We start from the raw sequence: 15,324 nt of genomic DNA on the forward strand, positions 1-15,324 counted from the left end.
CACGAGTAAAAAATGGGGGGTGGAAAAGTGTTGGAGGGCGCCTTTAGCTCTAAATTGCGCATGATTTAGGTGTCATTGACGTCACTAGCATCATCGTCGAATAAAAAAATGTAATCCTCGACACAGCGAAAAACTTTGGTATTAGGACATTATACAATATCCAGCACGCCTTAACTTTACTCGAAAAGATACCGCTGAGGACACAAGTAACTGTAGACCCTATGGATACTCCAGCCTTTTGACCACATAAGACATTATTGTAAGACATAAATAAAGACTTTAAATAAAAAGATTGGAGATTAAAGAAAAAACAATGACTTAGTTGAGATGCCATTGTCAATTATGAAGGCATGTTCATTCATTGTCAATATTGATACATTCCGTAGCCGCTACAAACAGAAGGTCATATGGTAGGGAATACAAAAGATGATTCACGCTGACACTTAACACACGAACATTATCAAGATTGACACTGTGCAGGGCCGAGGCGCATAAGGCATTGATCTGGAGACTGCTACATACTCTCCCATAGAAGAGTACCAAGTGCTCTAAATCGTTAACCAATTTTTCTAAACACAGGAAGCGTTGGCAGCAAATGCTTTCATAGTGTGGCTGAGCTTTCCAGCACGTGAACGGCTTTCAGCTACACGAGACAAACGCGTATACAGCGTATATAGTACAGTACCAAGTACTGTAAATTGTTAACCACTTCTTCTAAACACACAGGGAGCGACATACCGAGGCCGAGAAATCACAAAGTGTCTGTTGGGAATTCCCGTCGTTTCTTTGGATTGGCAGACGAGACAGGACCGGCGGCTGAGCGGCCGCCACTCTATACTATACGTAAGTGGTATCTCTGCATTTTTTGCAAAATAACTTACCAGACTTTGATCTAATGGATATGTCACCCACTCAAATATGTGAATGTAGTGCTGCAAAACATATAAACGATGATCAGCGCAAGAAATGCCGCAAAAGTCGACGCTGATTCATGAAAACCACGACCCTACCCAATGAAGCACCGAGACTTCAAGAGAATGGCAGGCGTTGCCAACGGCCGACCGCCTTGCGGCGTGGAGTGTGGCGCCCTGTAGCTCATGTCCGCAATGCGGCCGGACGGAAACTCTAAATCATGTACTTCACGAATGTCCTGTGGCACGTATTTTCTGGTGTTTGGTGACCAGCATGTGGTAGTGGATAGAAGATGAGAAAAGGCACCTAATTTCTGCAACCCGATCGGGAGCACGGCGCAGTGCCTGCCAACATGTTTCAAGTCAGCATGCTGCAATAGCAGTCGCGGCACAGAGACATTTTTGTTGAGCTGATAATGTGTATTGGTGCTTATGTATTGTAGAAGTGGAGGTGACTGGCATGCCTGCGGAGACGCCTTCAGAGGGCTATGTTCCCTCTGCAACATCGCTCAAGAATCATGATGTTAACATATCGGAACGAACAGTTATTCATTCTGGGGGAGGAAGCTTTCCTCCAGCGGGGGTCAACACGATTTATTCTTCTCAGAATGAACACCGTGTCCATTCCTTGACTTCATTGCTGAGAAGATAGGCTAGTACTGTGTTTGTGATTTCACTGAATCTGCATTTAGTATTGTATAAGTATTTGTTTATTCTTGTACGCATTTTTTAAAACGTTGTTTTTGTACCTTTTCAAGAATATTACGTAATACTACTCATAGTTTTTTATGCACGTTTGAAATTCTGTTTACAGGTACAAAGAGTTCCTGCTGTGCATTTGAATGTATGTTAAGATATATAAGCAATGTCTTCGGAACGAAAAATGTAACACTTAAATGTCTTCTGCGTATGTATGCTTTTTTCAGAAATAAAACTCTCTTAAACACGAGTGCTCCCTACGGCCGGGTTCATTGCATGTATGTATGTATGTATGTATGTATGTATGTATGTATGTATGTATGTATGTATGTATGTATGTATGTATGTATGTATGTATGTATGTATGTATGTATGTATGTATGTATGTATGTATGTATGTATGTATGTATGTATGTATGTATGTATGTATGTATGTATGTATGTATGTATGTATGTATGTATGTATGTATGACTGTATGTATGTATGTATGTATGTATGTATGTATGTATGTATGTATGTATGTATGTATGTATGTATGTATGTATGTATGTATGTATGTATGTATGTATGTATGTATTAGTGTGTGTATGTGTGTAAGTATAGTGTGTGTATGTGTGTAAGTATGTATGTATGTATCGCTTCAGATTAAAAAATCTTAGTTTAAAGTCAGCCGTTGTTCGTATCTTTCCTTGATCTTGTCTGTCTTGTTTTTCGCACTGCTTGCTGCCATGAATACATACCCATACCAACTTGTTGCGCTAAATACTCTTTTGATTCGTACATTTCAGACAAGATACGATACACGAGACAAACGCGTATACAGAGATCGTTATGTTGCAGCAGCCACAGGGTGTTGCAAGCAACCGCGTAACGGTAGTCGTAATTCAGCGTCGTGACTGCAGGCACCTGCACACAAAAGGGCAACGCAGAAGCGTCAGTCAGTGTGACCGAACGCTGTTCGCACACAAGTGTTTCAGAGAAAAATCGTCATGGACTGTGAGCTTTGTAGGTTGACCTGCCACCACGAGAAGGAACATTTATATCGTATGCTTTTCACCACCTCCATGCTCATTTTGCACTTATAAATGTGAAAAAAGAATAGTACTGAAGCTGCCCCTGAGAGAAAAAACACAACCTTTTACGGCACTGCATATAACTACACGTAGGGCATTCCTTAAAGAAAGGAAAAGAGAGAGCCTATGAATTGTTTGTTGCATCTTTAGAAGCGACACTAGTTACCCCCATTATCATGAATATTACCGCCCATTATAATTTGCATAAACGTGTCTTGCAATCACAGTTGCTCATTTTTGTGAAGCAGAATCATTTTTTACGTTCTCAAGATAGTGGCTGCACACAGAGAAAATGCTTGTGTCAAAGGCTTTAATTCAAAACCGTGAATGTACGTGCACAGACTGCTTAGCCAACGGTAAAATTTGAGACAGTAACCATGAACAGTTCGAGATATACGCGGTATTCACTCCAGAACGCATAAATACACTTATGGGTCGAAAGAAAACCACTTTGCGCAACTATTTTTTATGAGTGATTGTCAAGTGCGCCAAGGTTGGCACTTTGTTTTTAATTTTTACTCGCCCGCCCCCGGCTATAATTTTCCGTCGCTTGAAACGTACCTACAGTAGCCTGGTTTTGTTTTTCTTTGGAAGCAGCTGTTGAGCATCATTTTATTACGGCTTCCATGGCGGGGACTGGCAACTAGTCGTGCGTGAATGCACTAGGACAGCCATCTGTGCGCCTCCCTCAGACGTCGCGGCTGTGTATAACATTTGCTCAGTCACACATTTGACGCCCGATAAAACGAGGAGGGATCGATGGCACACGTTGTAGACTACGCAACGTTTTTGCTGCTAACTGGTGCCGGTCTTGCTGTGGGGTGCTACTTCACATTTCGCAAGAAGGCTTCACAAGCAAGAGTTGATGAGATATTCTTGGGCAGCAAGAGCCTGATGGTGATACCACTGGCCGCGTCGAGTCTGGCAACCGCCGCCTCTGCGACGGGCGTCGTGGGCGTTCCTGCCCACATGTATGCGTACGGGTTTCATCTGGCCTGGGCATTACTGTTCCACATCGCGATGGTTCCGGTTGCCATCAAGGTTGTTGTGCCGGTTCTGTACCAACTCAACCTCACTTCTGTCTTCCAAGTAAGCAGATATTACTCTATCACCTTTCAACTGCAGTGCCGGTGTCTTCGACGGCTGTAGCTTCTGAAAACTACTCGACTAAACACTAGACATTAAGAATACCCCTACGCTTGGTAATTACGACACCACGCTTTGTCATCTTCCTGTCTTCATCCTCATCCTCATCACTTTTTCTCCTTTCTCTTTTTCCCTCAGCATAGTCACAGGCTGTGTACCCTGAGTAGTTCACAGAGTATAGTACCCAGAGTGCAGAACCTGTATGTGACGTCACAAGAAAACTAAGCTATACTGCCACATAATAACAGACGTTCAACGGCGTGTTTGTAAGACACATAATTTATTCAATTGCTTCTCGCTCTAATAACAAAAGAAAAAACTAAATTTTTGGGGGTAATAATGTCGAACTACTTTTTGTTGCGAATGCATCGACTGCAAGAAGTCTCGCTAGCTTCCGCAGCATTGCACATGATGTGTGAAACAGAATATAACTGCCTCTCTATTCCTCGTTCCCCCGTGAATGTATCGGTCGAAATGTCCTCACATGAGACAGTTATCGTGCACTCCACACCTCCACGTATTTTCTTACGTTTCCGTTTTTTTTTCTTCTTTTCCTCAAGAATACCCCCCCCCCCCCTAGCTCCACTCAAGGTATCAGTCTTTCTATAATATATCTCATCTGTTCTTATTTCAAGAGGATTACTACCGACTACTGGAGCCTCACTTTTCCTGAAGAATTAAAGCCAGAAGAGGTCTCTCAGCAGCGTGGCATTTGGTGTTCATGGCGCCAATATAGTGAATATGTGACGATTGCTAGACACGTTTGCTAGATACGGGTCGCCGCTACCTCTGTTGGATATTTCTTAACACTCGTGCGTTAATATTGCCCATGCGTGTTCTGATTGTTCCTAGGTAAATATTTAGTGTCAATCACCTGTGGCACGTACCCGCATACCAGCGGCACATACCTGCCCGTGAGTATGTGCCACTGTCTGGCGGGAAGTGTTTGACGATGTAGGTGACTGCATTGGGACATTATTCATGCCTTGACCAGCGCATCTTATTTGTTGAGCCATCTTACCCTCCCATGCTAATTTTGGTTCACGCCAAGTTAAGGGAAGACCACAAGAGAACCCATACGTAAGCGGCTATACACAGATAGATAGATAGATAGATAGATAGATAGATAGATAGATAGATAGATAGATAGATAGATAGATAGACAGACAGACAGACAGACAGACAGACAGACAGACAGATAAATAGATAGATAGATAGATAGATAGATAGATAGATAGATAGATAGATTGATAGATAGATAGATAGATAGATAGATAGATAGATAGATAGATAGATAGATAGATAGATAGATAGATAGATAGATATGCTCAAAGAAATTCGCCGAAGTTAGATAAGAAACGCTTCACATTTATAACCAAAATAAAATTAGATAATTGGAGTAAGTACTAAACGAATACCAAGGCGATAAAGACAGACTTACACTCGAAGTTTGCTTCAAGAGATTCGTGTTTCTCACCTCAGAAACTGTTGCATTTTCACGCTTTTTCTTTTTAGAAAAACGAACAAAATCGCCATATTTACGGTGTAGTAGGTACACCATATATTGAACTTGTAATACTTATAGGATACTCATTTTATAATCATGACATGCAGCAAAGGCTATCTGGCATTGGCAGTGTTGCATTACATTACTCGGGTGTATATTCGCAAATGTATATAGGCGAGGGGGTGGTTGCATGTAGGCTTGCATGAATGTGTGCACATGAAAGTATTCCTCGGAAGGGTTTCGACTCCTACTAACCAACTTTCTGGTTGTGCCACTAACGTCGCTATCCGACTCCGGCTGCTGAATTTTCGATGGAGGCGAAAATGCTGTAAGCCTGTGTGCTCCAATTCGGGTGCACGTTAAACAACTTCAGGTGCTCCAAATTTCCAGAGCCCTCCACTACGGCGCCTCTCCTAATCATATGGTGGTTTTGCAACGTTAAATCGCACATATCAATCATCAATGTCGCTATCCGAAAGAATTCGGTTCACGTACCCTCGCTATAAACAGCATGCATATATTGATTGAGCTGAAGGCATGACTATTTACATATTGGTTTTTAAATTTCCCCGCTGTCGGACTGCGTGCATAATTCAACGTCGTTGCAGTGCTTATTCCTACACCCGTCGGCGTACCCATTCGCCAAGTAGCAACTGAGGGCTTCGAAAGCATTATAGACCCTCAGTAGTGATGTGCAAAGTGCAGATCTGCTGAGCTGTGCGTGCGTGGTATATTTATGTGCGCATATTTGTTGGAGACAGGTACACGCACACACAAGGAAAATACAATGCGTTGTCCCTTCCGGCATTCCCAAATATGATAATGCGACATACATGGCAGGCCCCGAGACAACAAAGCTGAATATGCCGGGATATATGAGCGGTCGCGCCCGTGACTCGGGATGCGCGACAGCACACCCACCACGCAAGCGCGCTTGTATGGCTTTGCGCACTGGTCCCTTGTTTCATAGCGCTACTATTCTATTTTGATTGCACATGTGTCTGTCAGATAAATTCCAAATGGCACAACGAGAAGATATAAGATAGTTCACAGTCTCTAGATTCCATGTGTCCACGTAAAATCTGGGAGTCGTATTAAGCAGAATTTTGCGAAAGTGTAGAGAAGATACTTTTCGAGAAATATAAATGTTGAGTCACGCATTTCTCTGCCAATCGTCGGGTTTAAACGTGTTCGCAGATGAATGAAGGCTTGACAATAACGTCACAGTGGTTACGCCGCTTCAGTGAATGATAACGTAACGTAATAATGATTTATCGTAGCGTGTAATAGAATGAACATACTAATTATTGCTAATTATGACAATTAATATATAAGTCTGCATAGACACTATTATAAATGGCTCTCATTTCGATAAAGGAAAGATCGTCACGGTCTCTAGAAAAAGCCATCCGCAGTCAGTTGACGCCACGCTGATTGGAAGTATTCCCTAACAACAGACGAGGCAACACACTAAGCGATGTATCTTAAACTGGCTTATATCTATACTGAAACCGTGGCAGCCGGTTATAGTGTTTTTGTTTCTTCAGTCGCTCTGGGCTGTTTCAAGTGTGGAGCCTACACTTGTTTGAAGAAAAGAAACTTCCAGCTCCACTCAAAGTCATTGATATACCTCCCACAGACAATTCTTGATGTTTTTTAGAGCTTACCGCCTCGTTCAGCGATTCTGGCCACACCTGTGTGTGCGTTTGTGTGTGCATCCGATTCCCTGCCTCCCTCTGTCTTTCTTACTTTCGTCTCCCTTTACACCTTTCCAAATGCAGAATATCCAACCAGATATTTTTCTGATTAATCTCTCGGACTTTCCGCATCACATCTTGCTCTTTCTAGTTCGCATATGTGCTTTGTCAATAGCGCTTAATAATTAACCTGACGTCAATCAGTTATTGAACGTTTCGCGCAGTTGACTTTCCCAGACATTGGCACGCTTGTTGTCACAGGTCTCTATAGGCTTGAATCTTGAAAGTCCGGGCGACTTTTATTAAGGACTACCCCGTCGCAGCTCGGGTGAACGTGACAATTTGTAATGACGAGCACATTTAACCCTTAATGAGCGTACTATGTACATCAGCTGAGAACACGTTCTAAGAGTGACCAGCGAGTGCAAATGTATTTCACAAGTGATGAAAAGGCGCGCGGCGGTTCTCTTTAAGTTCAGCATATAATTATTCATTTCATTATTCATACAACTTTATTTATTTATTTATTTACTTATTTGTTCCTTAAAGGGCCCCGTAAATCTTTGCTGAGTTTTAAATGGTATAGTCCCACAATTTAAACGTTAAATGTGTTAAATGGGACAGACACACTTCCCGAATCACACACCGCAAACATCTTTCGGAATCCGTCAAGTAGCAGCGGAGCTACAGGTATTCGTCGCATGCTTCAGGCGTTTTCGCCCACTCCTCTCAGGCTAGCGAGTTCGCTGAAAGGAAGGGGGATCACAAGCAATACAGAATAGGCGGCCCTTCCTGGAGCATGCGCGACGATCCTCAATACTTTCTTTTCTTGTTTTTCTTTAAACGTGTAGCCTAGTTTTGATGTGAGTATAGGCCCAGCGGCGTTTTTGACGCCTGAATCAGCCAATCGCCTTGTGCGCTCTGAAATGCAGGTATATTACATCATTCGTAGGCGATGCCTTTGTGAAATTAGGAACTGACAGTAAATTCTAGGCCATGTGCTATGCTATAGTTTGGCTCGCGTGTTCTCGAGAGCCTCGACTACTGATCAGCAGTGTTTGCTGACCATGCTCAGAGAGTGTTGCCGGGCTCCTTTAAGTGAAAATATATATAAAATATTGATAGGATCGTTTCATGTGCATTACTCTATTAAGCCTAACGAGCCCACAATCTTTAAAAAACAGGTGGTAACACTTTATTATTACATGAATATTAATCAATGACATCAAATACCACCCAATCTCTGTGATTCTATTTCAGTACGTTCGAATGCGCTACAACACGCCCATTTCCGTGGTGACATCTGTGACCTACATTATTCTGTCCGTGAGTATCCAAATAACAAAAAAAGACTACCTATACACTTAAACTCACACTCGCCAGAATGTGCGAATGCACACTGAATCGAATGTGTCACGATTTGTCGTGAAACCGGTAAATAGGAAATGAAAAACAAAAGTTCCGGGCCTCAAGATTGAAGCTGTGCCGTATATGTACCATTGTTTTGATCATCGTTTCTGTTGAAACTCTGATAAGTTGAAAGCAAGATGGCGTAGTATGGAAAAGATGATAGCAGCCGCAACCAATTTTTTTTACATCATTCCACCTATTCGCTAAATACACAGCTAATTTTTTGTATTGTATTAGGTACATTGAAGGGCTTACTCTCCAAGTGGGTCTCTGCAAATATTTAAGTGCGAGCCGTGGCCTTGAACGTCCATCATGTTTTAAATATAGCACTTGAGGCCTCAGCAATTGTCACAACTGTAAACGCCTTCAATGCTGATTCATAAGAGTGTGAGCTGTTGTCAGCATGTGCTGTCCTTTTATTCTGTTCACGGAGTCTGTCTGATACCCCTGTCACACGGGCACTTAAAAGTCTTTTAAGTAAGCGGTCTTTTTCCGAAAAGGAGTTCCTGACAGCAGACACACGGCACAGAGCGAATTCCTTTTCAGAAGCGGTCTTTTTCGTAAACGGCGTTCGTCGATCTCTTTTACGGCTCCGAATGAGTAGCCTCGAAACCAGTGGGCGCCAGCAATTTTCGAGTGGTGGGAAAAAAAGAGCGAATGCTTATTTTTCTGTCATCAAAACTCTTTGTAAAAACAAATTTCATATCCTGCAGAAGGTGTAATGAACTCTTTTAATGGTTATTTCCTTTTCTAGTCTCGTAAGCAGCTACAACGCGTCGGCAATATCAAGTGGTGATGCTCGGTCTTGCGCTGCTTTATCCTCTCCTTGGCGGCTTTTGCAGCGTCTGCGTCGCTTTCCAGAGCGAGAAGGCAGGCCGTGAGGCTTGCGATCCTCGCTTTTTCTCCCGTACGGTCGCCCATTACGTGTCGAGAGCAGTCGATAGCAGCGAAAAACACGGTAAATAAAAGCACAGTGGTGCCAGACGGACTTGTGCACGTCGCTAGTTATGGGAATGCTTCCTTATCTAGTGCAAAAAACATTCACATTGGTGTTTCTTCATCTCTTATTCTTATATTTATTTAAAGAAACGAGCAGTGCAACAAGTCTTTAATTTGTACATCGTGATACATCGTTTAATTTTCATTGCTTCTCTTTTAACTGCTAGCGCCACGCTTTCGCTAGCGTCTTCGAACGAAAACACTAAAAGGAGATCGTTGCTGCCGTGTGTCTGCGCCGCAAACACCTCTTTGTTAAAAGTCTTTCAACTTCGTAAAAGACCGCTTACTTAAAAGACTTTTTGCGCGCCCGTGTGACACAGGTTCTTTTGCTAATTTTAAGCGGAACCTAAGAGCGAAACGGCAGATGATCTTCCTGAATACGCTTGTCGCACTGTACGAATGATGAGTGCGGGAGCTAAAAGATAGTGATGCTGAATTGGAGCTCTGGCAGCCGGGTCTGGCCGGCAGGGCACGAAAAATGCTTTACAGAAAGCATTTTTCTTTAGATCAACAGTCATCGTAACTTCGATACGCGATGACTTTGTAATCACTCTTCTTATGAACTGTAAGTTAATATTGCCGAAGTAATTCCCAATGTTGATACGCCTGATATTGTGCATAGATTCACCGTTCAGCCAGTACCTGTGTTTTATGCAGCAGGGTACGGAGTGTTCTGAAAATTGTGTTACGAAATATTCGAAAAATAAGCGAAATACTGAATTTTCGTCCATTCATTGCCTCTGTTATTTTTCAGTAGCGGAAGACAATTTCATGCGGCATGTCTATGGAGAAGAAACATTACTTGCGAAAGTATTTAAAAATAAAACCAATGAAATTTCATTAAATGATACAGGTGGTCTGTTCAAATACAAGTGTTCTCACTGCGAAGAGCCGAATGCTGCTTTCATATTTCCGAAATTAGGCCTTTCAATGTTTTTGGAGTAGTGAAATTAGATTAACTCTAAATCAGAACGACTAGAAGCGCAACTGACACATAATTTCAATACTTCCTGAATGAGCGAGCATTCAGTAACCAGCCTTGATTCTTCTTCGCTTCGTGGGTGCCCTACATGAAAGCGTGCATATCAACCATGTATTCACGAATACCGAACGCATTGACGGAAACAGCGACGTTATTCATGTTGTCTGCTTGGCTATGGCAGCTGCACGCGTGGACGCTAATGTTTTCGCTTTTCGGTGAAATACGTCATATTTTATTACTCCGTAAACTCAATTGGTCAAGAGGCTCGTCACAGGAAGGGCTTCAATACACGCATTGCATTCGACCACCCATTTAATTCAATAAATAGTTAATAATACACATGTCCACATTTGTTGGTGTAATTATTCCATCGAACAACCCTAATGGGACCAGAGACAACTTATTATACGGTTGTCTGTCGCCTCAAATGTATTAGTTACGAAGACTGTGAAAAAGTATCTCATTGCCACTATTTTTTAGAACTGTTGCACGCATTTCTTGAAGCACAGGAAGATGTATAAACATTGTGCTTAAAAAATGAACAAATGTGGCTATTTTGTTCCAAAGAAGAAGACAAAATGAAACAGCGAGCCTTCTCACGGCTGGCGTATAATACAGAGTACACTGGCTATGTGTAAGATAGTGTTAGCAGTACTTTCGATAGTTTACCCACTTCATTGTTGGTGAATTTTTCAAACAGCATGGCAAGTTTCACGTGGATCTGCTTTGTTGTCTTTCGTTTTTTTTTTTGCTTTCTCTCGTTCGTAATTATCCTGAGTGCACTCAATTTATATATCTCTATACGCATGTGGAGTTGGTTTGCCTGTTGTCAAATTACATTCGAAGACATAAGACGATTTTAAATGTAATAGTTTTAACGAGTGGATTGATGCAACGAGCGTCAAGAAACGGGTCTGGAATAGGACCACACAGGACAGGCACTCTACTTTCGAATAAGCTTTATCGAATGTAAGACAAAAATTTGTATGAGAAACCAATGAAGGTGATGACATTGATGATACATTCACGCAACAACAGTGTCAAGACCTCATTAGAGAGCACATCGTCGCCACGTACCTATGTAGAATCAGCTGTTTGACATGAAAAGGCGATGAAAATCGTCTGAGATAATCGTATCACCTCATTCCTTTATTAAACGAGCTTAGAGAGCGTTATGGTTGTAGTGAATCTGGGCTTGTGCTTATGCACCCACTTGTCAGCACTCGTTTGTTACACGTCATTTTCATTCAGGCTTTGCGTTGAGACAGGATACGGATTGAGTATGGAAAGAAATGTTCACCCTCTAACATTACGTGATGAGTTGGATTATGTAGTTAGCGCCAGTACAAATACTACTGTATTTTATGGCAGTATTTTAAGGACAAATCGTATAAAGCAGATGTGCTGCATAGTACGAACAGTTTTGAAATAAAACGCTTCACTTACCGGCAACTGAAAATTTTTATATGAAACACCCATCCGTAACAAACACTTTCTGTTTTACAGCAAATGGTGGGAGCAATAGCCATCTTTGCATCGTCCGTGGCCGTTTCCACAGGTAAGCTATATGCTGAATTACATAAACAGGTATCTGAACAGCGATGCTAAACTTCTGGGAGAATTTTATATATTTAAGACTCTGTCACACCTGTCCCGTTAATTAGGGAGGCTATCGCCGGGCTAATTCCAAGAGCCGAAGTATCGGCCCCCCGAACCGCACCACGAAAGCGTGGAGAATTTAGAAGTGGTCCTTTTTGGCGCGCCAGCGGACGCCGGCTGTGACCCAAAGAACAAGTCAGAGCCGAGAGTTGATAAACAAACAAATTATATTCTCAATAATGGCAGATCGAAGACAATACACAAAAATGCACACTCCACAATAGTTGCATACAATATGTCACCAATCAAACCAATCAATCAACGTACTACACAATACAATCAGCCACGCTTGAACAACGGACTCAGACAACAATACGCACTACAATGCAGTCGCATGCATTGAACAACCAAGACACTTAAAGGCTAAAGAGATAGAAAACCTATTCAGTCCAAAGTTCTTGGAACCAAAGTCGAGATGATACTCTTCCGAGAATCACTCACTCAAAGTCCAGCGTTGTTGTCGTTCCGCAGCCGTCGAAGTTTCTCTTCCAGGAAACCTCCCGTCTTCAATTGGCCACTCTTCAAACTTCAACTTCTTCGCCGGAACACGTCGGCTTCACACCCGCAGCTGTTGCCACGCGTCTTCGCTCGATAGCGGTAAACACGCTCTTGCCTGTAGCTCGAGCTTTCACCCCTCAGGTGGAAATCCTCTTCATCTCCGGCTTCGTCTCTACGGACAACCTTCGCCGACTACACGGCGGTATACCCTACGCGCTCTTGCGCTAACTTCCGTCTCCTCCTGCTTTCTCGTCTCGGCTGCTCGATTAAATACATTCCGCGCCACCTTCCAGAAAGTTCTCCTCATTTCGTCGGCGCGATGCGCAGCGAAGGCTGGGGAGAGGCGCGAGACGGTTCGACTGCCCTCCGCGTCGGATGAGTCAACTCGGCGTGGCCACTCCTCCTTCGTTCTAGAAACATCGCGGGCTATCTCGGCCGCCGATGTGGGGTGAGGAGGTTCGTTGATGAAGCCACGCTTCTGCGGGGAGAGCGCGCGCCCGGGGAGCCTTGGCCGTTTGTTTTCTTTTTCTTTCCTTTTTTTTTCTTTTGACTTCGCGGCGTTTATCCCGCCCGTTATCGCATAAATTTGGCGTCACGCCCTTTTTTAGCGCTCGTTCTGTGACACTGCCCCCCACTTTAAGAATATTATCTCATAATATTCAAGACCACACAAACGAACGAGCGCGAAAAGTCACCACACACTCTCACAGACTGTAGCACAATCCGTCGCTTATGACACTTCACATTCACAATATATCACTCAATACGATTGGACATTACATTCAATCTCATACACATGAAATATAACCTCAGGTACATGACTACAACACTTCATCACACATTCCAAACAATACAAACGTACAAAGTTCTGTCTTTACAACGATTATACAACACTATACATCACATCATCGCACAGAACACTTTGACTCGCTCGACATACACTTGAGACACAGGATAACAAGAACACAACATATGTCACTCAGCCCTGCCAGACAGATTCCGATTCCACCTCCGCACCTATCCTGTGTACTTCGAGCAGCGCTTGCGCCACTTTTTGCGGTGCTCGCTCGATCTCTTCTTGTGTTTCCACGTTCTTTTTCGGCGAGCCCTTTCCAACGACGATATCTGAGGCGTCGTCTCAGCCATCGTTGTCTCTTCCGACACCGTTAACGCGTCATTACATTCGACGGGTCCTGTCTGTTTATTTACCCGCTTGATCATGCCTCTACATTTTGCCCGGCTGGCCAACTCCGTCTCCTTTACACTGTCGGTCGGTTGAGGTCGTGCCGACGTAAGTCCGGTTGCTCGGCCCGTGAACTGATTCGACACGATCGTCTTCTCCTTCGCTGTCTCTTGCGCCGCAGCTTCACCTTAGGCTGTAGTGAGATCCGTCACGGGATGCTCCTCCACTGTATCTCGCGGCCGCTGTGTTGGCGAGGGCTCTATCTTCGGGTCTTCTCCCAAACATTCTGGATCACTTGGCCCTCGCGCCCCGTCGATGTTTCCGATGACAAGGTCATACAGGGGGGTCGTCATGCATAAAGCAGTAACTTTCCCGCTGAAGTACGGGGTTTCAACCTCAATTTCTGCTTCGGGAAGCATCCGAACCGTACGGTCAATTAGGCAAACCGGCTTCGTTCTGCCTGTCAACTCACTTTCCCGTACAAAATTTCTCCGCACGATAACAGTGGAACTGCCGGTATCTCCTAACACCGTAATCTTTTTGCCCGCAACTTTTCCAGGCAGCGTTGGCATTCCTTTCGTAACACCGGGTGGCTGTTTTGACATTACAGCACCCACAATAGGAATTTTCTCCCCATTCTTCAACTCTACGAATCCATCGGTGACGGCATTATTATCAGATTTCGGTGCCGCTTGCACACAAGATACCTGGTGAGTTTGACTCACTCCGTTCCGACAAGCGTCTGCTTTGTGCCCAGTCTGACCACACTTAAAACATTTTACTGCCGTTGGGCTCGTAAAGATCGTTCGACAGTTTTTCGCGCGATGACCCACTCGGTTGCACAGAAAACATTGCGGAATGCTCTCTGGTGCACGCTTCTTTTCTTCGGGAGCCAATTTCTTCGAATCATCGGGACAATCCTTCTTGACCTTGGCCAAATTAGTGCCACCTTGCGCTTCCAAGAATTGGTCAGCCAATTCAAGCATTCCTTCAAGTGACTCAGCCTTCCTCTCTTTCAAATAAAGCGACAGGCTTGGGTGGCAACTAGTAAGAAATTGTTCTCTAATTAGGAGCTCTCTAAGTTCATCGTACTCCTGCGCTGTCCCTGAAAGTTCAATCCATCTGTCGAAATAATGGCAAAGTCGGGCGGCATACTGCGTAGCCGTCTCACCACCAGCTGGCTTTCCTGTCCGAAATCTGTCCCGGAAACCTTCTACAGTAAATCTAAATCGCTTCAGCAAAGCAGCTTTCACCTTTGCATAGCTGGCTGCATCGGTCGGCGTCAGCCTACCGTACACACTGAGCGCTTCACCACTCAAGCAAGTACTCAAAGCAGTCGCCCATTGATGTTCCGGCCAATTCTGGCTCTTCGCAATCGTCTCAAATTGGTGAAGGTACGCGTCAAGGTCGTCCTTCCTTTCATCAAACGCTACGAGCAGCTTGCTTGGGTTCAAGCGGAAGCCATGATCTTCGCGTTCGCTGCTTTCAACTCTAGCTTGGACGGGAGTTTCGCTTCGCTGTTGCAAACGGAGCGGCTCGAGTTCCATCTCGTGCTGACG

At 43.8% G+C, this 15,324-nt stretch overlaps 1 protein-coding gene across 1 annotated transcript in view; it reads left to right on the top strand.

Annotated features, from left to right (window-relative positions):
- The first annotated feature begins 732 nt into the window (after window positions 1-732).
- LOC142768343 (sodium/iodide cotransporter-like) overlaps window positions 733-15,324 on the top strand; it is a 32,034-nt gene continuing 17,442 nt past the window's right edge. Inside the window, exons 1-3 of the mRNA XM_075870314.1 lie at window positions 733-843; window positions 8,295-8,360; window positions 11,932-11,983. Of these exons, the coding sequence (XP_075726429.1) occupies window positions 8,304-8,360; window positions 11,932-11,983 (109 nt within the window). The 5' untranslated portion in view covers window positions 733-843; window positions 8,295-8,303. The remainder of the gene's footprint in view (window positions 844-8,294; window positions 8,361-11,931; window positions 11,984-15,324) is intronic.

The sequence above is a fragment of the Rhipicephalus microplus genome, chromosome 8 (assembly GCF_043290135.1).
Source record: "Rhipicephalus microplus isolate Deutch F79 chromosome 8, USDA_Rmic, whole genome shotgun sequence".
NCBI lineage: Eukaryota > Metazoa > Arthropoda > Arachnida > Ixodida > Ixodidae > Rhipicephalus > Rhipicephalus microplus.